Source organism: Lissotriton helveticus, chromosome 10 (assembly GCF_964261635.1).
Source record: "Lissotriton helveticus chromosome 10, aLisHel1.1, whole genome shotgun sequence".
NCBI lineage: Eukaryota > Metazoa > Chordata > Amphibia > Caudata > Salamandridae > Lissotriton > Lissotriton helveticus.
Window position 1 is genome coordinate 488,010,858 of NC_136071.1, and position 23,468 is coordinate 488,034,325.

Genomic DNA, 23,468 nt, shown 5'->3' on the forward strand with positions numbered 1-23,468 from the left:
TAACATACCTATCAGGGTTTGAACTTGGGGTAATTCAGTGACTTTTAGAGAGTTCACCCTGACATGGGTTGTGATTATTCCTTGAGGTGGGTAACCACCCATCCAAATAATAAACTAATTTCTTGCACGGTCTGAAGGTTGGTTCCACTGTAGTGTACGCTAGAGTCGTGCACGTGCAACTGGAACCTGAAGGGAAAGTTGTGATGGAGTACGGCTACTACTATGCAAGTGTGGTTGGAAGGACCATCAAAGAGAGGCAGGTATGATCCATATCTCTATAATGACCTGAAACCAGCTGTTTGTGCAGTTAGATCACAACTGTGTCAATGAGGGGCTTCCAGCACTCTGTCCTCATCAGGCTGTCTTGGAGAACTAAAACTCATAAAATTCTCATGTGGCGCTCTTGTCAAAAGCTCATGCCGCTCCCAAGATCACAGGCCTGACAAAGGGGTTCCCTCCCTGTCACCCATGCTTGGAAGTAAATACAACATGTATAAATCTATTTTGGAGGCAAAGATTGGCTTTGGTCGACAATACATGCGAAACTGGGATCATTTTACACAACAGTCATAATGAAAAGACAGATGCCTTTAACACACATGTATATATTTAAATAGAGCACTTTTTGATGGGATCCGGGAATACAAATCTTGAATTAGGTCATATTTAGCGAGACTGGTTGCAGTTCCTATACGTCATCCTGCTGGGCGATTGGTAGAGTCTGGAGAGCGAGGCTGTGCTGTGTTCCAAGCGCTCCGAGTGCGGGGGCGGCGTGCGAGACCCAATACCTGCCAAGACTTGCCTGACTTGCCTGGAACCGTGGTGGGAAAACGGAGGAGAGGTTGTGGAGGAAAGCTGACAGGAAAGCTGACAGGGCAGACGGTGTGGCCCTGAAGGTGCGGACAGCCTCGGAGTGTGTGGCGCCCTCCGTGGAGGCAGCCCGGTGGTTTTAGGTCTCGGAGGGGCTTGCAGGCTGAGAGGCCGTGGAGACGTGGCTGTGGAGAAGCCTGAGGGCCTTAGCCGAGAAGCTTAGCTAGGCAGGGCAGTGGCAGCCGAAAGTGTTGTGGAGGAAACCAGTAGAGGCAGAGGGAAACTGAGAAGCTCGGAAGCTGAGGAAAGCTGAGGTAGGAGGCGGACGGGCAGGGAAGGAGGCGAGTGTGAGCCCTTTTACCCGTGCCCCACCTCGCCTGCCCCTTGCCTTGCTATTACCTCGCATTGCCCTACAAAATTGTCAAAACTGTTTATCAATGAGCTGAAAGTCAATGAAATCCCAGTTGAGCTACAAGCTGGGTTAATCAATCAGCTACTCACGGTTTCTCCTTGGAATAGGAGCTCCCAGAACTTCACTTCTCTAGTCAAACTTGACTTGTTTTTGGCGTACTGCCATCGCTACAACATAGCAGTCAAACGTAGAGCCATCAATAGCGAAATCACTGCAACTGCGGTCTGCGGGAATAGCCAGCGCACGTTTCGCGGTCAGCCAGCCAAGCAGTGAGCGAGGAGTAGAGGAGCAGAGCGGGCTGTGGGCTGCGTGCGGTCGTGAATGCTGAGCTGAGCACTGAGAGAACAACGCCGCCGCCGTTGCAGGGAAAACTCACCACCGAAGAGGAGAGCTGCAGAGTTGCGAAGCGGTAAGCAGGGACCGGGACCGGCCCAGGACCGGGCGGGTTGGTTTCCCGCTTGGTCTCCCACTTGGCTCCCTGCCTGGCCCCCCACTCTTGAGGCAAGGTCCTGTTAGATTGCTTGCCCGCCCGGTATCACGCTTAATTTATTCTGTAAATGGTAGATAATGAGATCAGGCCGACAGCGAAGGGCACTGCCCAAACCTCAATTGAAGCACAGTCAAAAGAGTGAGGAAAGCATTGATGCTTGTGTCTCTATAAATGAGTGTACGAATGATCCAGCCAAAATGGCAGTTACCTCTACAAATCCTGGACAAGACTGCAAAAATAAAATTCATGTTACTCAGCCGTCTATTAAGAGTTTTTTTAAGTATCACCAAAAACAGTACCAAAAACAACAAAGTAATAAAAATAATGAGACTGTCAATGATCGTTTATCATCTTCATCACCCTCATCGTCAACAAGTGCAAAAAGAGTTAACCCGTGTGCAATATTACAATCTAAGTTGTCCTCAGAAATAGAGGAATTAAAAGATGGAGGTCATTCTCAAGTCAGGATCAAAAACGCTGGCTCAGAAAAGGATGAAGTGCCACCAACCCCCAAACCACTATTAACAGCTTTTGGTCAGTTACAGACAAAAGCCCAAATAAATTTGCAGGACTCTGTTACACAATCTGTTTTGATATCTACGGCTGACGAATCTCCAGCAACTAGAGAGGAGGAGTTTTATAAATTGCCGGCTAATAGCCCAAAAGAGATCAGATCAGTGATTAACATCTCCTCGGGCCTGGACCAGAACGTAAGCGACGAGGTCTTTATGTTAGGCTACATCGCTGATGAGTCAGAAACCAAGAGGGGTGTCAAATACCAATACCAGCGATAGCTGAATTAGCATCTAGTCCAAATGGCCATTCTGATAAATCTGGCAATGCAAGGCCTTTTGATTTGGACCAGTCAAGTATCATTTTGGAGAACAGTTTTATCATTAATATATCATTACTGGTTCCAGGTACAGCTAGTGCTGAAAACATTCCCATCTCAAATGAGCAAAGTAAATCCACACATATAGTTCTAAATAATCAGTTTAACCCAGTAGATCTATCTTTATCAACTAAATTTGATGGGAATTTCCAAGCTAGATCTGGTGATATAGAAAATAACCCTTCTAGCCCTGACCGTGGAATATGGGAGTATTTACTCCATACTATGGATTCAATCACTAATGCTCTTAATTTCCACTCGGATAAATTAACCGCTTCCGTGCGGCGCCGATTCCGCCCCTGTGCTGGACATTCCAGAACAGGGTGCAGTCGTGACGGAACCATTCCGTCATCAGCACAGCTCAACCGTGACTGATGACGGAATGGTTCCGTCACAAGCATCGAAGGGGTTAAATATCCAGGTTGATATTTTAAACACATTGGCTTCCCATGTAGTAGGGATAGACGCAAAACGTCTCCAATTGACCAAATTGAGAACCAAACACCAATCGAATAATGAGAATCAATTAATAACCTGTACTTGTGCACAACTGATTGACAAAATTTCAGATCTACCGTCAATCGTTAGCTCTATCGAACAGGAAGTAAAACTGATGTCAGGTAGAACAACCAAAGGTAAATTGATTACCAATGACGATAACATTAATTTAATTGTGGCAAAAAATAATTCAAATTATCCAGTTCAATCGGGATTGATCACCATAGAAAAATCAGTGAATTCACAAGAAAATATGAATAGCAGAAATAGTAAAAACACCGATACGAATGAACAACCTGCGAATTATGCCATCAATTCGAAAATATCTAAGGTATCTCAAGTTAGCCCTAAAAGTATTAAATCTAAGGATCATTTGATAGTTGATGAGGCGAATAAGATCTGTCCTGAAGCAAATCAAGCATCAAGTGTTATTAGAAATTCTGAGGCGAATACAAATTACAAACTCTGAGACTCTGTCTGACTCGGTCCAAACGGGCAAGAAAAAGGTTAAGGAAAACCCACAATAAAATATCACAGGAAAAAAAACCTCTCCGAGCGGTTGTAATTAAAGAATCTAATGAGTCTGATATGAAAGCCCTATTTCCGATTTTTAGATCTGCGGGAGCAGCTGGGGTTAATTCAAAGGTTAAATAAAATGGTCAAACCATTAATACTCTCATCCATGACGTGTCCAATGTCAGTTTGTGGCCTAAAATTCCTGTTCCATCGAAGTCAGGGGTTATTATGCATGAACGCTCTCCTAAATAATTGGTTGATCAACGTGGAGAACAAAATACCTTCACTCAGAAAATTGTAAATAATGTTAACCATCAAAGTCATAATAATATTCATATTGATCAACCACGTATTCATGATCAAAAGATATTAGAAGCCCATGTATCAAGTCAATCGACAGTCCCTGTCCCGGCTTCTATTATTGGGAAGAGGGCCCCAATTGGTTCGATAAATAAGGATGAAATAGAGGCTTCGGATCATTCGTACGAAATGAAGAAAGTAGTCTTTGCCCTCAGTTTACTACAAGAGGTCCTTATGATATCTTGAACCGTGGACATATTCTGAAACTATTGAATGCAATTGCTGCCTTGAAGTATGTAACATCAGATGATTTGGAATCAGTGGAGTTTAAGAAAGATTGTAACAACTTTTATAATGAAATAACTGTTACAACTTGGCAAAGTGATGAAATTGTCAGTAGAATAATCGCTAACAATAATCAATTTGAGAAATGGGGCATCAAAGTTTGGAGAATTCATGGGTCCCAATATCCAACTCTGTTGATTTCTAGTAAGTCATCTTACAGCCCGGTCTTAAAGATTTGTGAACAAAAAATAGGTCCAGAACCACATGTTAGAGTTCTGAAAGGTGCCTCTGGTCCATCAACAAAGCTTAATTTGTCGTTCGGTATTAAGATCAGGAGTTGTTAACCAGGTCTTCGAATATGTGAAGAGTTAAAGAAAGAAACCAATCCGGTTGAGGATTGGAGTTGGCTTCTGTTGACATTGACAAATGGAAACTCAGTGAAGAAAGATTGATGCCCGTTTTCCCTTGACAAAGTACTAAAACCCTTTTAAAATCTGTTCTTGGAACACAAATGGTCTTAAATCGCTTCTTGAAGATTTGGATGTAATACGTTTTTTTAATACCTTTGATATATTAATGTTCCAGGAAACTTGGAATATGTTTAGTGAACCTCTTATTGGCTATTGTGAATATTCGAATGGGACTATTCGTAAGGCCACTACTGGTCGTTCTAGTGGCGGTTTTTCTATTTATGTTTCTGTGAACTTGGATATTAATCATTTTGAGACTGACCTTCAGGCAAAATGGCTCCAGTGTATTACATTAATTTCTAAACAAAAAATTATTATTTTTTTTGTTTATTTAAGTTCGGAAAAAAAGGTTAGATCCACTCAACTTTCGTGTTTATGGGAAATAGTGGGAGTGCTATATTACGACCATTTAGATTCAATGATAGTAATTTCTGGTGATTTTAACATGCACCTTTTTTCCTGTAAAAAGCTGAATACACATTCGAAAATTTCATCCCAATGGAATAATTCAGAGTTTATAAAATTTAACCTTAAGATTATGCAAGATAAGGACAATACACCGACATTTAATAAAACGTGTAGTCCTTCTATTTTTGATTACTCCATAAGTTCTGAGAAACTTTTTAATTCATTATAAAGTTATCAGGTGGTACCAATGATTGAGAGTGATCATAATCCACAAGTTATTTTCCTTACTTTTTCCTTTGATAATTTACCGGAAACAAGAATAATCAAGAATGCTCCTATTCCATTTAACCGTAAAAGGTTAATATTGAATGAGAGAACTGAAAAGGATATATTGGAAGTCCTTTCCCGTTTCATTTTAAATGTCCAAGATACTATTGCTGAAGGAAAGCCATGGTTGCTCTTTGGCCTTGTTTATGTTCCGCTCTTTAGGCTAATTTTCCTAATTCTATACCATCTCAAGGAATAACTTTGACTTCAAAGAATCCAGGGTAGTTTTCTCATCGTTTACTATACCTTAAAAGAAGTCTTAATAAAGCAATAAGAGCATTGTATAGGAAAGCAGAAGGAACTTCTAATTTTGTTATATCCCAACAAATTAGACAATTGAAAAAGGGATACAAGAACGAAATATGGAAGGCTAAACAAGCGTACTATGAAGGAATTTGGGTTAAATTACATTTTGCATGTAAATCTAAAGATTCACGGTCATTTTGGAGTATCATTAATAATCTCGAACTTGGTAATCATAGAGGCAATAGTGCCATTATTGAAGAATTAAGCTGGGTAAACTTTTTTAATAACCTTAAATCTGTTCCTCCAGGCCCACAGTATGATTCAAGTAAAGTTAATCCCACCCATCATGGCCAACTAGAAAGCATAAAAAATAGCGGGTCAGACTTAAGTGTCTATGATCCTTTAAGTTCTTTTGATAACGAGCCATGGTCGGTTGATAAAGTTAAAAAAGTAATAAATAATATTAGATCAAATGGAGCTCCTGGTCGGAAAGGAATTCCGAACGCTGTTTTTAAAGCAAATTTAAAACATTGGCCAGAGGTATTAACTCTCCTATTTAATGATGTGCTTAAAACAGGCTTAATTCCTGAATCATGGCAGGGAAGTATCATCCAACCAATTTATAAATGCGGTCCCCAAGACAATCCCGCAAATTATCGCTTAATCGCCTTAACAGATGTAGAAGCGAAAATCTTTGCTAGTTGTCTGTTGGAAGAACTGGAATCATGGGCCATGAGAGAGGATCTGATTCCCAATTTACAAACTGGTTTTAGAAAGGGAGAATCGACCAACACGAATTTGATTTTATTGACATTATTGGGTGAAAGAGCCAAATATAGGAAACAAAAGTTATATATTTGTTTCATTGATTTAAAAGCCGCTTTTGATTCTGTGCCACGAAATGTACTATGGTTGAAGTTAACTAATTGGGGTATATCTAACACTTTATTAAAGATGATCAAACTATTATACTTGAACACATGGGTACAGATCAAAGTCGGCGACGGAAGACATACAACTTGTCGCCTTGAGACCAATATTGGCTTGAAAAAAGGATGTGTCTCAGCACCCTGCCTTTTTAATCTTTTTATGTCTGATCTCCCAGCCCACTCCCCTGCTATTTTGGGCAAAGTAAATGTAAATGTAAATGTACAGGAATTTATATAGCGCAAATCACCAAGCGGTTTCTAAGCGCTTGCTTAGGGAACCCGTCCTGGTATTCCCCTGTGAGATAACCCCGGCAGGGTATCCGCAAGGTGAAAGCCAGGCATCCCGCCGCGAGGGGCCGTTGTGGAGATTAAGCAAGCTATTGCCCTGAGTCGCAGAGTGTGAACCCATGAATCGAGTAGGCACCGGAGCGAGAATTGTCGAGTCCATGGACATTTTAGGACTCAAGACCCCGCCGAGCCGGGAATTGAACCCTGGTCCCGGGCTGACCTCTGCTTCCAGGTCTGCCTCCTCTAACCAGTGAGCCACACTTCTCCACCAAAGAGATTAAATATTTACAATATGCCGACAACACCATTTTATTAAGCCAAACTGTTATAGGACTAAAAAGACTAATACATTCTTTTAACCAATATGTTACTCAAATGGTCTAAAGATAAATTTAAAAAAAACTAAAATAATGACCGTGGGAAAAAGTAAACTAGGAATAAAAGAATGGAATATTAATGGTTTGGTCATTGAATGTGTAAAATCGTACAAATATTTAGGAATCACATTTGATGATAGAATGTCATTTAGGCAGCACTAATAACCTTGAAGCTAAGGGAACATCACTATAATTTGCTTTTAGAAAACTGAGAGATAAGCCATTATGCCCAAATTATGATCATCTGTTGAGGGTTATGAAAGTTAATTCCATTTTTGGATTATGGTTCCATTATTTTTCGCGGAAAAGACGCAAACATTCTTGATGACATTGAATTAAGGACATATAAATCAGTTTTTAGGATTCCCAGATATATTAGTCGTGCCAATATAAGACTAGAATTTGGTCTAAAAAACAGATTTTGGCCCGACAATCTACATTTCTAAAGTCCTTATTGACATTGTCTCGAGCTGAAGAGGGTTCTCTTGCAAATCAGTGCTGGCTTGAGATAATGAGAAGTAAATATGCGAGTAGTTGGCAAATTTATTTAAATGAGTGTCAACATAACTTTAATTGTCAAAATTTAGTAGACGAAGTGATTTATAAAAAATCAATCAACCAATCAGCTATTTTATTGTCAACTATAATGGATAAAGATGAATTAAGGAAAAAAAAAATCTATGGTCAATTGCTAACTCCTTTGGTAAACTGGATCCCCAACCTTATTTGTTGTTTCATTTAAAACCTTTAATTAAGAATAAATGTATGTTATTGCGCTTTGGGAGATATCCAACTAAAGATGGAATACCAAAATGGGAAACAAGTGGCCCTCCAACCTATGTAGGTTATGTGGGTCTTGTGAGGAAACCCTAGTGCATATAGTAACGTCCTCAAACTATGGGTTTGGGTTTGATGGCCTAAGGGCAGTTTTTTTTTATATATCGGTTTCAAATGTTTTTAGGGAGAGGGTGGGCATTTTGAAGCTTGGTTAAAGTCTATTACTTTAAAAGCACTTTATTGCAAATGCCGTATCTAACGCAACTTCATAATTGTGGGTTGTCTTTTATGTACCTTTTTATTCTAAAAGTTTACTTGACAACTTTAGCTGCTGGCACAAGGCACCTTAATTTCTGCTGCTAAACGTTCATTAGCTTAATTGTATTTTATGGTCAAATTTGTCCTATATGTTATCCCTTTGTGCTTTTTTTTGTGTCTTTGTTTTAAAGTACTGTGTTTTGTGAATTAATGCTGTAGGCACAATGCACTTTCTTTTAGTAAACCGATTATCTGTAGTCAAACAAACTATGTCAGGGCTTAGCTGTAGATCTCGTCTTGGATATAAATGTACACTGTATCTGTATATTTTTAATCTGACTGTTTTGGATATGTACTTTGCGGATTGTAATGATTTTAAGTAATCAACAAATAAATATTCTTTCTTTCTGGTTGCAGTTCAATAAACTATATGTAAGAAGTATTTATACTACGAACAGAGCTGCACAGGAAGCAGAGGGCTGTACATGGTCAAAGGCAAAATAACAATGAATGTAGGCATGGATGCTGGGTTCTGAAAGGGGGTTGAACTATTTACTGTTCCACAGTGTAGTGTTCTTTAAAGTGGTATCTTTTCAGCATTTTTCTATATTTGAAGAAAGGTACAGACATTCCTGAAGAATAAAGGGATGCCGTTCCAGAGCTTGCATACATAGATTCACACATGAACAAAAGACTTATTGCAATACCGTGCAAACACTATTTAAACAAGCATTTACAATGCAATAGGTCTCGCAGCATTAAAGTTTGAGTTATTGGCATTGTGAATGACAATGCATTGCATACATTTTTTCGAAAACTCTGAATTAGTGTATAAAGATGATTTGCAAACTCTCAGATGTTGCTTAATAATAAGGAGAGTTGGGAATAATTAGGATATGCTATCTTTTGCTATCCTTTTTTTTGTTATGCTATGTTGTGTTTTGTTTTGTGTTTTGTTATGCTATGCTGTGTTTTGTTATGCTATGCTATGTTTTGTGATGCTATGCTGGTGAGGGTGAGTGTGAGTGAGTGAGTGAGGGTGAGTGAGTGAGGGTGAGAGAGGGTGTGTGAGGGTGAGAGATGGTGTGTGAAGGTGAGAGGGGGTGTAAGGGAGGGTGAGGCGGTGTGAGGATGTGGGGGCGAGAGGGTGCGGGGGTGTGTGAGGGTGAGGGGGTGTGTGAGGGAGGGGGTGTGTGAGGGAGGGGGTGGGCGTGTGAGGGTGTAAGGGCGAGGGTGTAAGGGTGAGTAAGGGTGTGTGAGTTCGAGAGGGAGTGAGGGTGTGTGAAGGTGAGGGTGTGTGAAGGTGAGGGTGTTTGAGGGTGAGGGTGTTTGAGGGTGAGGGGGTGTGAGGGTGACGGGGTGTGCAGGTGATGGGGTGTGAGGGTGACGGGGTGTGAGGGTGACGGGGTGTGAGGGTGACGGGGTGTGAGGGAAAGGGGGTGTGAGGGAAAGGGGGTGTGAGGGGGGTGAGGGAGGGTGAGGGTGTGTGAGTGTTGGGGGTATGTGAGCGTGAGGGTGTGTGAGGGTGTAGCAGGGATTGCATGTGACTTACTGGCAGCTCTCTTGTGAGGTGTACAAAGACAGAAGGTAAAGAGTAATACACAGGAGCTGATTAATTGCACACACATCTCAGGAACTTTGATTCCCACCCTCCGCAATTTTGCAGTACATAAAGTAGTCCATTTGTATGCGAAATTCGAACTATCGATGCTTTCGTACAGCGGGCCCTGTCTGGGACAGCCCTGCTCTGTTGCAATAGCTGCAGTGTGCTGCCAGGGGTGTTGGAGAGCTCTTTGCTACCAAGGTCGCTCCTTCCTCAGCGTGGTTGCTGAGCCAATTCTTTCAGTTATGATGCACCTTCATAGCTGAAAGCCCAGTAATTACTCTTGCTTTAATCCTTCAGTGTTTCCTCTAAAAAAACAAGTAAGTGTTGCAGGACAGACTGGAGGCCTTGGAACCTTAGTCCTGGACGTGACAGAAAATTGTGGGCGAACAGTGTCATCGCCTGCGTGAAGGGGCCGGTTATAAAGGGAAACCCCTGCCTGCCTGGTCTAAACTTGGGCTGCGCTGAATGTGTGCCACTCACGCTGCGAGAGTTGTTTCTGCAGCTGTAATGGGAAATCATTAAATGACCTCTCGGAACACATGCCTCAAACGGAACCCGCTGCCCCCTCTGGAGAGGAGGACCCCTCCTGGCACCAGTGCTGTACGGGCAAGTGTGCAGCTACCCCTTGGTTGGACTAGTGCACTGCCCCTGGTGTTCATGCCCACATCCTGGAGGTACCACAGCACAACAGCTGGATGGGCTCGTGTGAGCAGGACTGCGCCAGGCAGCACGTTGTGGAGTGGGAGGCGCTGGCTGCTCGAGGAAGCCGAGTGTCCCAGTGCACTACCACTGATGTGTATTACCACCTCTCGGAGGCGCCACAGCACCAGAGCTGGTCCTTGCCTGGGCACAGGGGGCCAGTGTCGGAAGCATTGCCTCGTGCAGCACGGTTTGCACAGAGACACGTTGGTTGTCAGGGCAGGACTGCAGTCAATGTGCCTCCCTGTGAGCAGAAACGGAAGTGCACTCACTAGGGCTGTACGAGATAGGACCTGGATGCAGCAGGAGGACAGAGCAGTCCGCACTGTACGCACTGTGTTTGCCAGAAAAAAGAAAGAGGTGGATGAAACACGAATACAATGCGCTACGGCCCTGGCACTGCGCTGTCTCTGAGACTTCGCACACTGGCGCTGCCCCTGTGCCCTCATGCAGTGGGGTTATCTCGGCACCATTATGCTCTGTGCCTTATGTACTGAGACTGGCCTCGGTGCCCTCCAGCACTAACTAGCTCTGGCCACATACTCCGATGCATCCTCGGTGACCGTGTGCCTGCGTTGCCTCGGAGCCCTCATACACTGAGTCTGCCCCGGTGCCCCCGTGGACTTGCCCATGTGCCCTAGCGTTGCCTCAAAACATATACTATGTTGCCTTGGTGCCCCCAAGTACTTCTGAAGCCTCGGTGCCCACGCGCACCAGCATCTCCTCAGTGCCCTCATGCATCGGGCATTTCTAGGTGGCCACACGCACTGGGGCTGCCCTCACACCCCGGCTTTAGATTAGCGCAGGCACAGCACCCCGGCCGCTGCTCACATTATTGTCTCTAAGCCTATTAATGCACGGACGTGTAAGACGCGTATTGTTATTTACCGCATGCGGAGCCGGCGACTCTTAAAGCTGGGTTGCAGTGTATCTGGCCTTTGCTTTCTTTCAATACAGCAGCCTTTTCCGCAAACGCAACGCGCCAAAAGCGGTCCCTCAGTCCCAATACTGTCACCAAATGTGACGCATAATCTGCCTTTTCTAACAGCATAATTTAGCCTGTTGGGAGGCGCTGTTAACAAGGGAGCGAGAATAGAAAAGATGCTTGGGCAACCGACAGAGTAGGCTGATGGACCGGGGGTATTGAGGGCATGCAGGGAGGTGGGCAGCGCGCAGGCACAAGATGGGATAGGCCGGTGGGACGAGTGGGAAGGTAGTCAGTCCTCCGCTCTTGAAGTGACTGGTGGTCGGGTAGTAACTCGCACGAGAGGAAGGAGACACTGGTGTCCCTGGAAAGCGGTGCGAGGCCCAGTCTAAATTCCCTCACAGAGCGAGTTAGTGGCTCGAACCCGCACATAAGGAGAGGATGAAGCGAGCAGCTGGTGTCCCTTGTGCACCGTTAGATGCCCAGTCTTCATGTCCTCGGCCCTTAGGATGGATAGTATGTTAGGGAGCAAGGTAGTGCTTTGTGGGAGAGGATGGCGCTGGGGGGCCGGGCCTGATGCGGGGGTCGCACAGGGCGGGCATCCCACAGGGGCAGGAGCCCGTCTGCGAGAATCTCTTGGTAGCACAGCGCAGTTCTGCCCGAGGAAAGGGAGCGGGGCCAGGCAGCAGCGCAGTGCTTGCACAAGCATGGGGCTTGGTTGGCCGACAGTGGGGGGAGGTGGAGGCACAGAGGGGGGGGGGAGGTGGAGGCACAGAGGGGGGGGGGGGGCGGAGGGGCAGGCACGTGTTAAAGAAAAGTGCAGCAATAGCTGAGTCGGGTGCCCAAGGGTAAGAAGGAAGGGGTCTAATTACAAAGTTGGGGGAAGGAGGGGGGGTGTTGTTAGCCTGAACAGCATCTTGTGATCCTGGGCAGATTTATAAATGTCATCGAAGTACCAGAAAATGGATATGGTCCTGGCGTGCGCTATGGGTGCTCCGGTAAAGAGCATCAATGCTGGAGTCGCATTATGGGTACGATGTCAAAGGGCCATCCGTTTGGCAGCCGAAGAAAAGGCCGCAAGGAGTCTAATTACAAAGGAAGGGGGTGGGGGGGGGGTGTTTCTCAGCCAGACTTTCATGGCGCGGCCTGCACGACCCGCTGCCAGCTCTGGGGGCTTTCAGCTGTAGGGAAGGCTGGACTCAGGCTCGGTGAGGACAGTGAGTGCCCGGGCCCCAGAGTGCCCCGCCGCTTCGGAATGATATGCGGAGGGCCCTCGGGGCGTGGGCATTGGGGGCAACTGAGCACCTGGGGGTGGCAGAGACACCTGCGAGCTTAGAGGTGGACAGGGACGCAGCCTTGCTCGGGATGGCAGGCATAGCAAGGAGACTGTACTATTACCTCGGTAGACCGGAGATGCATGCCAGGATTGAGACGCTGTCGGGTAATTGCGGAGCTGCACAATTGTGCTCCACAACTGGCTTCGCCCGCGCTCAATAGTTTAAATCTTACGCCTGAGGGCGGCTGGCTCCAGTTTGACACTTCCTCTACACCCACATCTTCCTCGTCTTCGTCGTTCTCGTCCTCTTCTTCCTCCTCATTTTCGTCTGGAGGGGTAGGGGTTGTGATCCTCGTTACCCTAGGGCGGCTTGTGATTGTAGAGGCGGCTGTTGGACGGGGCCAGTTTTGAACTACAGAGAAGAGCGAAACTGAAATCTGGTGCGGGGCGGGACTTCCGTCTTCAGAAGCCCGCGCACGCGCACACGGAGTGCCTGGCCAGAGGAGTGGTGACGCGGGGCTCTCATGTCCGAGGGAGAGCCCCACGGAGGCTGCAGTCCGGCGATGCGGTGAGTGAGGTTAGTTGGGGGGTCTCTCTGTGTGCGTGTGTGTGTGGGCGGGAGCGGCGGCGGCGGGGGGGGCTGGGGACGTGTGGTGTGTGTCTGTATGTGTGCGCTCATGTGTGTGTGGGCGGGGGCGGCGGCGGGGGGGGTCTGGGGACGTGTGGTGTGTGTCTGTATGTGTGCGCTCGTGTGTGTGTCTCTGTGTGCGTGCGTGATTCATGGTGACTGAAGAGCCTGCCGGAATCGGAGCGCGCGACCTGATCCGATTCTGGCAGGCTGCATGCGTGCGCGTGCCAGTCTGTTGTCCCAAACCTCGTTAGTCCTTGAAAGCCAGAATGATTACAATAGGACTCCACTGCGACAATCGCTTTCGCGATTGCGTCGCAGTGCGAGCCCTAAAAATACCACAAAACAGTTGTCACTCAAATAATTATATGCAAAAATTGTGAAAATCATCCTTTCGTTTATCGGTAATGAAAATGTAGCCATCCTTCTGGGAATTAACATTTTTTTTTTTGTATGAAAGTGTACACATATTATATACAAAAATGTTAACAACATTTCAGCTAAAATAGTTAAACACAATAGATGGACTGGAAAAAAGGAAAATGTCTCTTGAGTTCAAAGCACAAGTACATTTGACATTTATGAAGGGTGGGGGGGGAGATGATTGTAAATAAATTATATTGCTAGTTTGGGGTTTGACTAGTGGTTCTTTGCAATTGTAGGCCAAAGCAGAGTATGAATGAATTTTGCAAGAACCTAATGCTGTATATCATAAGGCGCAGTTACACAGCACCTTGGCTAGGTTTAGTCTTCCACCCTGCACGCAGAACAGTGAAAGTCCTGGAAACACACCCACAGACTGCGTGAACGCAGTCATTTACAGGGTTCCACCTGCCTCACGCAGGTAGAAGTCCCACTCAACCCCTTTCACCAGGCCCCATCATAGGTTTCATAGGTTTTTACAGTTGACTGACTCACTGCCGCAAGGAACGGTTTGCCAGTGGGAGCAACGGAGGACACAAATCAAGTGCCTGCACTGATGTGAGTATCGAAAATAGGTAAAAACTGAAATGTAGGAATCACAAAAAACGAAATGACACTATAGTACCTACTAACTTATAGTCAAAGTAGATCTAAAATTACATTTCACATTCTGCTGCTTTTATTGTCAGAAATGATCAGTTAGGGATTGTAAATATTAGAACCTAGTGAGCAACACAGATACAGCACAAAACATTGCCATTTGTGCTGGATAAACTGAAAGAAAATGGAAGCGAAGCCATTTGTCATGCTGGCCTCTGCCCCACTGTACCATCCTTATTTTCACACCATGATCTCATAACGAAGAACCGCATAATCATGACACATGAAGCCGACAAGAACCAGTCACGTTGCTGATCATTTCAACTGATGAATCTTCAACTTGTGAAACCATCCACGAAATTCATGATGGCAAATCCAAAGGACCCTCTGTACATGAACCCAATGCAAGCAAGTTCCGCTTAAAGGAAGGTTTTTGTCAGCTGACTCCAAGGAACACGATGGAACTGGACAATCAGGCAAAGTTCCACCTGGTTCTTTGGTCTCAACCCCACGAAAATGGGCAATGAATAGGAAGTCGCCTGAGTAAAATTGGATTAGGATTGGTTTACTAATGACTCTATGAAAACTTGTTTCACGAAAATGAAAACATTGTTTTAAATCTGTAAGCATAACCATTTGTTTTGTAGTACTGCATGGGACTATTTCATCTTCAGTTTATCCGTAGGTAGTGCAAACCACTGATTGACCTAATAAGCATCTTCAAGCACTTAGCCCCAAGGTGACCATGGTACTACTTGGGGTAGAGATAAATGGAAAAGACTCCCTGTTTGCTGGAGTGCTAGCTCTGCGTAAAGGCAGGACACTTTTAGCCCCACCAGGAGGAGTCAGATGAAGTAAAGAACACCCTGTTGAAAAAGCGCATGCTCTGATGTAAGCCATTACGGAAAAAAGGATGTATGACATTACAACGCATGCTTTTTCCACGCATGCCTTTACAACGCGGTTTTTACAACGCATGCCTTTACAACGCATAGTGCTTTGGGGTGCTGGATAGTGAATAGTTTAATTTACTATTCCAACTCCAGTCCCCGTGGATAGTAGGGAAGGTTTTGGATAGTAAATTAAACCTATTCCCTATCCTAGAGCGCCCCCCAGTGCAATGCGTTGTAATGGTTTGTGTTGTAAAAGTTGCGTCGTAAAGGCACTGCGTGGTAAAAGTTGCGTTGTAAAGGATGTTTCCTCGGAAAAAATGGCAGGGTGTTGACAGTATTAATTTTATGGACAGAGGCAAGACCAAGGCCATTTAAGTCTGTTTGATCCTGTAAAATGCAGTGAATACCCACCTATTTGCAACCATTTCCTGGGGGAAAACACATAAAACTAAAACGCATATCCAAATGCAGGTTGTTGCCAAAATACTCATTAAATTGTCTGCCCAAAGGACAATCCCCAGGAGTAGGCATAAGAGAAATAGACCACAAGAAAAGTCTATGATTTGTATACATTTCTATGCTTTCAAAGCATCTTTGTGAATATCCAGAAAGTAAAAATTACAATGGATACATTTCCATCTTTAATACGAAACTTTTGGAAATTAGGGCCCTTAACAGCAGATATAATTACATGAGAAAAACTCAAGTATCATTACTTTTCCATCATATGAATGGTTTCATATTGTGTTGCTGACAATTGATTATGGCAAAGGTACCAAAACAAGGTCTTATCTCACACCAATCCCAACGCATGTCTAGGAAAAGAAATTCGGTAATGCCCTACCAGTAAAATTCTTCCACCAAGAAGTGAAGGCGCCTCATGAGCGCCTTAACTTTTCAATCAAATAATAACTTCTATGATCAATGAGGAATAACGTTCGTAAAAGATTTAACCAAACAGTGAAAGGCAGCCCTTTTACTGACAATCTGATAGTAAAGAACAGTTTCGAGTTATGCCTGCCCTGGAGTAATACATACCCTGATTTAAAAGGGGGATATTCTTCAGACAGTTTCAGGAACAGTCGATGCTGATCCTTGAGTGATGTCTCCTTAAAGAAGGCATTGGGCTTGTCATACAATGTGATTGCTCTGTAATTGGGAAAAACGTCATATAGGTAAAAAGAAATTACATATAATATAAGTACCTGTGAAGTAAGAAAACTCAAATGAACAGAAGGTACAAACATAAATGCTTTTCATGCAACATAGGGAGTACACACTTCAAATTCTGAGACCGAATTACTATCATGCATCAGATCGCCCTAATTCTACTTTTTGGTTCCTGGCCCATTGCTGACCACATTTAGAATTTCTAGTTTACTGGATGTCTATTGGTTGTAGATCCCGAAAATGTACGTGTATGTCCTTGTTCTGGATACATTGGAAACACTGACTAATAAAAACAAGTTTTAAAAAAAAAAAACTTCTAGTTTGAAGTTAGCCATGTGCGTTTCTACTTACAAAAGCTCTAACATATTTCCAAAAAGATTTCCCACACAACCACCAATCTCCAAGCCATATTTCCCAACCTCACTTTTCACACTGCCTGGAGTAACTGTGAAGTGAATTATTTATCTGCGGATCACTCGTTGCTGGATGATCTCCTATGAAATTTTGTCTTGCAGGGGGACACCACATCCCGATGCAGTAGTAGCTGCTGTCGCCTTGGTAGAATGGGCGCGTAGCTCCACCGGAGGTTCCTTTGTAGCCAGAGAATAACAGGCTTTTATACAAAAGACGATCCCAGTGGGAGATAGTCCTCTTGTGTACAGCCAGTCCTTTTTTGGGGCCTATATAGCCAACAAAGAGCTGGTCATCCACCCGGAACTGTTGTGTGCGATTCAGGTAAAATGAGAGCGCACGTTTTGGGTCCAGACGGTGGAGCCTCTCTTCCTCTCTGGAAGGGTGCGAAGGCAGAAAGAAAGTGGGCAAGGTGATAGTTTACCCGATGTGGAAAGCAGTAACAACCTTTGGCAAGAAGTAAGGACGAGTGCGGAGCACAACCTTGTCCAGATGAACAGACAGAAAAGGAGTTTTACAAGAAAGAGTCTGGAGCTCACTCACGTGCCTAGCGGAGGTGATGGCAACCAGGAAAGCAGTCTTTAAAGTAAATAAACGAAGAGGGCAGTTGTGAAGTGGCTCAAAAGGAGCGCACATCAAATAAGTAAGAACCAGATTCAAGTCCCACTGCGGCATCACAAACGGAATAGGACGGAAAAGGTGAGTAATGCCTTTGAGAAATCTATTTACGACAGGGGACTTGAAAAGAGAGGGCTGATCAGGGAGCCTGAGAAAGGCTGAAAGGTAGCCCTTAATAGTGCCCAGAGGAGAGACCTGCCAGGTCAAAGAAAGAAGGGACAAAAGGTCTTCTGAAAGAGGGGCAAAAAGGGGATCTACAGCCTTTACTGTGCACCATGCCACAAATTTGTTCCTGCAGGCGTATACTGATTTAGTAGATGGACGCCTAGCTGCCAGAATGCGATCACAGACTTCAGGCGGCAAGTCAAATGGAATCAACTGTTGCTGCTCCATGTCCACGCAAGGAGGTGGAGGCTAGACAGGTTCGAGTGGAGCACCGTCCCTGCTGCTGCAACAGAAAATCCCCCCAAAGAGGCAGTTGGATCGGGGGGATCCACGCTCATACTGAGTAGCTCAGGATACCAAACTCTTCGAGCCCAGCCTGGGACCACAAGATTGACTTGGGCCTGGTCACGCCTGATCTTCTTCAGCACTCTGGTTAGAGGTGGTATAGGCGGAAAGGGGTACAATAGACCGCAACTCCACTTGTGACGAAAAGCGTTGCCGAGCGAGTGCAGCCTTGGAAATTCCAACGCGCAGAACTGCTGACATTGCGCATTCTGTTCGGTGGCGAATAGATCTAACCAAGGATCTCCCCACTGTTGAAAGAGACCTTGCACCACCTCCGAGTGTAGACGCCATTTGTGATCCAACATGCACCTGCGCCTGAGTTTGTCCGCCCTGGCGTTCAAAGAACCTACCAAGTGTTGAGCCACCAAGGAAATGCCTTGATGTTCCAGCCATGTCCAGAGTCGCAGAGCCTCCTTACATAGGGTCCACAACCCCACCCGCCTTGCTTGTTGCAGTACCACATGGCAGTGGTGTGGTCTGTGAACACCTGCACAACTCTCCCCTTGCCAGAGGGAAGGAGTGCCTTCAGTGCAAGTAGGATCGCCCAGAGCTCCAGAAGGTTAATATAGAGCCTGGACTCCGCCGGAGACCAGAGGACTCTGATCTCCGCCTCTCCCATGTGGCAGCCCCATCCTAGGAGGGATGCATCCGTCACCACTGTGTACTCCGGTTGGGGATGGGAGAGGGATCTGCCGCAAACCCAATGCTGGTTCGTGAGCCACCACTGCAACTGTTGTGCGGTGCCCTCTGAGATCTGGATGTACTCGGACAGGTCCCCGTGATGCTGCGCCCACTGGACATTCAGGTCCCACTGCAGAGCCCGCATATGCCATCTGGCATGATTGGTCAACAGGATGCAGGAGGCCATGAGGCCCAGCAGCCTCAAGGTCATCCTGACCGAAACCCAGGACAAGGGCCGGAATATCGGAATAATAGCCCGAATGTCCCAGACTTGCTGTTCGGGAGGATAAACCCGAAACTGCGCCTTGTCCAGAACCGCTCCGATAAAGAGTAGCGTCTGAGAGGAAATCAGGTGTGACTTCGGCACGTTGAAGGAGAACCCCAGCAAATGCAGGGGGGGGTCGGCTGTAGTCTGGAGCTGGGAGACGGCTGCCTGGGGCGAGCCAGCCTTCAGCAACCAGTCGTCGAGATAGGGGAAGACTGAAACCCCTGATCTGCGCAGATGAGCTGCGACCATCACCATCACTTTCGTGAACACCCGAGGGGCGCTGGTATGGCCACAAGGGAGAACGGTGAACTGAAAGTTCTCGTGGCATACCGTGAACCGCATACAACGCAGGTGGGCCGGCAAGACCTAGATATGAAAATAAGCGCCCTGCAAGTCCAACGCTACCATCCAGTCTTGGGGGTCCAGGGCAGACAAGACCTGAGCAAGTGGGAGCATCTTGAACTTCTCCTCCCGGAAGGAAGCAATTGACGTTCCGAAGGTCTAAGCGAGGACGCAGGCCCTTGTCCTTCTTTGGAACCAGGAAGTAGTGGGAGTAACAACCACAACCTACTTCTGGCGTCGAACGCGCTCGATGGTCCCTTTGGCCAAGAGGGCCACAACTTCCTGCTGGAGAAGCGCCAAATGATCCCCGACATGCGGTGGTACTGAGGTGGCATGGCTGGAGGGGTGGTCTCGAAGGGGAGGGTGTAGCCTCTTCAGACAATCTGTAAAACCCACCTGTCCGAATTGATGGTGTGCCAGTGGGGGAGGTGATGGCGAATCTGCCGCCCACTGATGGTTGGTGGGCCTGAAACACCGGACTAGGAAGGTTTGGAGGCAGTAGTGGCAGGGGAGGTGGTTGAATGACCCGCCCACTGGCCCCGTGACCCACCTCGCGGGTCCCACGTCCGCGGCTACGACTGCTGCTGCGCAGGCCTGTGGCTTTGAAACAAACGTGCTTGGGTGCCCTTTCCTTGGCCACGAAAGGAGCGAAAAGCAGACCCCGAAGGAGTGAGCGTGGCCGAAAGGCCCAAGGAATTGGCCGTAGCCCGCAAGTCCTTAAAGCGCTCCAACGCACTATCTGCCTTGTCTCCAAAAAGGCGAGTGCCATCAAAGGGCATGTCCATCCGAGTGTTCTGGACATCCCCAGAAAAGCCAGTGGTCCTCAGCCAGGTGTGACGGCGTAGCACCACTGTCGTGGAAATCGCTCTGCCTAGCGAGTCTGCTGTGTCAAGGTCACAACGAATTGTGAACTTGGCTGCATCTTTCCCCTCATCAATAGCTTGGGAGAGCACCGTCCGGGCCTCGTCCGGACAATGAGGCAGCACCTGCGCCACCGTATCCCACACAGAGTGGGAATAACGGCTCAAGAGGCATGCAGTGTTCACAGACCGCAGCCCTGAACTGACGGAAGAGAAAATCTTCTTCCCAAACTGCTCCAGTTTCTTGGATTCCCTGTCCGGAGATGCGGAAGGGAATGCACTTGGGGACGCAGAGGCTTGGACAACCAAGCTCTCAGGGGTAGGGTGGAGGGAGAGGAAGATTGGGTCGCCCGGGGCCGGGCGATGGCGTCGGGTCATGTTCCTATCCTCCCTGTGTTGGGCCTGGACCAGATGCCCAAAAAGACGTCGGAAAGTGCATCATTAAAGGGCAGCAGCGGCTCCGAGGAGGAAGCCACCGACCGAAGCACTTCTGTCAGGAGGTTAGTCCTGATGGCCACTGTAGGGAGCTTGAGGTGGAGATCCTCTGCTGCCTTAAGCAACACCACTGAATAGGTACCACCCTCCTCCGTAGCCACGGTGTAAGGAGACAGTGCGCCAGGTTCTGGTGAGAAATCCAGATCACTGGCGTCCCCCAAATCCTCTGCCCAGTCCGGGTCTAACTGGCATTGAGCTGCTAGAGGGTCTTCAGACCCCTTCCAGTCCTCCCCGTCCTCCATAACCTGCTGGGCAGGTGAGAAAGTTGGACAAGGATGAAGATAGGGATAACAATTCCCCGTCAGAATTGGCGTCTATCGACACCGTTCCGGCACCGTCTCCACGTCGGAGTGGAAGCCGGGGACGACATCCGCAGGGTAGCCGGCCGGTGGCGGTGCCGTAGAAGTCGGTGAAGATCGTACGAGGCCAACCGACATCGGCTGGGATTCCTGCATGGATCCATGGGGGTCTCTTGACGCCGGAGCAGTTGACGATGTCAGGGCCGGAGCGCCGATGAAGAAGGGCAAGGACCCCCAGTCGGACCCGCAGGGACTGAAGGCACGCCGGCGGGGCCCGACGGCCCAAAGAGGCGGGCCATGGCTGACAGAAACTCCTGCAGCTTGGCCGGAGTCGCTGACAGACCCTGGAAGGATGGGTAGGCTCCGCCAGAGCCGCTGGGGAGGCACCACCCGCACCCTGAGCCGTGTCGCGGGACAGGCTAGGGGAAGGCGAAGAGCGATGTCGCTTCTTCGACTTCTTGTGCTTCGTCTTACCTGACCCACAGTGCGAAGACTTTGTTTTAACAATGGTGGTGGCTCTGCGACTGGTCCCTCGACCTCCCGCGGGACCGGGACCTTTGAATGGCGCGGAGCGGACTCCCAGGCCTCAAGTAACTTTTGGGACGGCTTCCGCAAAGTTTTCGGAGCCATGTCCCGGCGCAGGGTCGTGGTCGCGCCCCAGGCAGTAGAGACACTCACGGTGCTGGTCCGTCACCGACATCACGCGGGAACAAACCTTGCAAGACTTGAAACCGGGCATCCCCAGGAGTCAAAGACTCAAAAAGACAGAGACAAAAGTCCCAAAAAACTCAGTCAAAAATTGACTCGGGGTACCGCTCTCTCCGGATCTGCGCTTGCTGGCGCAGAAAAAGAAAGAACTGACGTCAGCGCGCGAGAGCGGCGTCTAAGTAACCACCGCGATGTCATCCCGGCGATCACGATGCCGAAGACGGACACGGAGCTGCACAACGCCAACTTCCGACGCGCAGGGGTACTGCTGACGAAAACTTTCCAGATCTAGTCTGACGCCTGGGGGTAATTCTAAGGTAAGGAATCTATCACTAACTTGTCTCTTTCAGATAACTACTTGCACAGTGGTCTCTCATCCTCTTATATGGTCTTCTCTTCTCACCAGTACAGCTCCACACCTATACTAGCCAATTGAATTCCCTTTGATTCCTTTGAAGAGTAAACAGTTGTCAGATACCTTCAAAAAAGGTACCAGAATCAAGATACACAGTCAACTGGCTACAATGCCTGCTTTTATATTTGCAACAACCATTAGGATTATTCTCATTTTTTCCAAATCTTTGATGATCAAATTAAAATCACAATCCAACAGAGGGCATTTCAGGCTTACTTGATGTTCCAATTCTCCTGCAAATCATCTTTCATTGCATTTGTCACACAAAAGTTGAAGTCGGACAACTGACCAAAGACCTTTTCATACCTGCCAAGGTTACAAAAATGATGTTTAGGTCATGTTAGAGTTGTAATAAGAATAGATAATTTCTAAAGCTTAAATGACTCTCTGCGCATTTATATTGTACAATATAGGTGCATTTCAGCTCTGCTTTACAGTGAGTAAGAACTTCAGCTACAATCACAATTTAATCAGGCAAAGTTACTCATATATCACAGTAAATCCGTCTTACAAGTCCACAATGTTCTTTCCCATCTATGTGGGATGTGGATCTTAAGCCAATCTGTGGTAGAGCTGTAAACTGTGGCTCAGCAGGTAGGATTCAAGTCCAACTGCTTTCACAAATAGTGTGTATCCCTGATTTTATCCAGATTGCTCAACGTTGGCCACAGCTTACAACCAAAACGTATAAATATAAGTATGTGCCCAGTCTGTTATCTGGGTCAGGAGACAAACACTAAGTAGTACTAGTGCTTATCAGCAATTTCCTACTGCTCCGGATACTGTTGTATTGCAACAAGGTAGCCAACAATATTTCTCTCTACCTTCCTCAAGGTGTGGTTATACGGGTGTGTCCAGATGCATTGTGATATAGTAATCACCCTTAAAATGTGTTAATTTCAAGCCAGCGCTCTCTTTATAAAATGAATATAACTATGTACACTTCAAAAAGAACAAATAAAGTTAGTATGTAAGTAACTGTTCAGTCGTTATGCATACATATTATCACATGAGACAGAAAGTGAGAAGACTGTGTGTTTTCCAGATCCTCTTCAGTAACACTTCTGTGAGTAGGATGTCCATAAGAGAGCCAGACTAGCATTGGAATATTTGTAACAAGTCCTGCTTGACCTTTTCCCCAATTTCCTACCACAACTTTAGCCCAGTGGCAAGATGAGTTAATGCTTGCGAGCCAACCCCAAACACTAATCCAAATGAATAAAATGTTTACAAAATAAGATAGGCGCATCTCTGAATTGCAAAAGAGGTTATTGATGGTATATAAAAGTAATGAGAAGTGCGTTTATTGACCGTCCTCATCAAGACATTGGTAAAAAAAAAATATAAAATCGGGGTCT

At 46.5% G+C, this 23,468-nt stretch overlaps 1 protein-coding gene across 2 annotated transcripts in view; it reads right to left on the reverse strand.

Moving 5' to 3' along the window:
* The window catches only part of ALG1 (ALG1 chitobiosyldiphosphodolichol beta-mannosyltransferase), a 233,498-nt gene that overhangs the window by 143,235 nt on the left and 66,795 nt on the right, over window positions 1-23,468 (reverse strand). For both annotated transcript variants that reach the window (XM_078662966.1, XM_078662967.1), the window contains 2 exons: window positions 22,327-22,416; window positions 16,372-16,482 (listed from right to left, as the gene is read on the reverse strand). In XM_078662966.1, coding sequence (XP_078519092.1) covers window positions 16,372-16,482; window positions 22,327-22,416 — 201 coding nt within the window. The remainder of the gene's footprint in view (window positions 1-16,371; window positions 16,483-22,326; window positions 22,417-23,468) is intronic.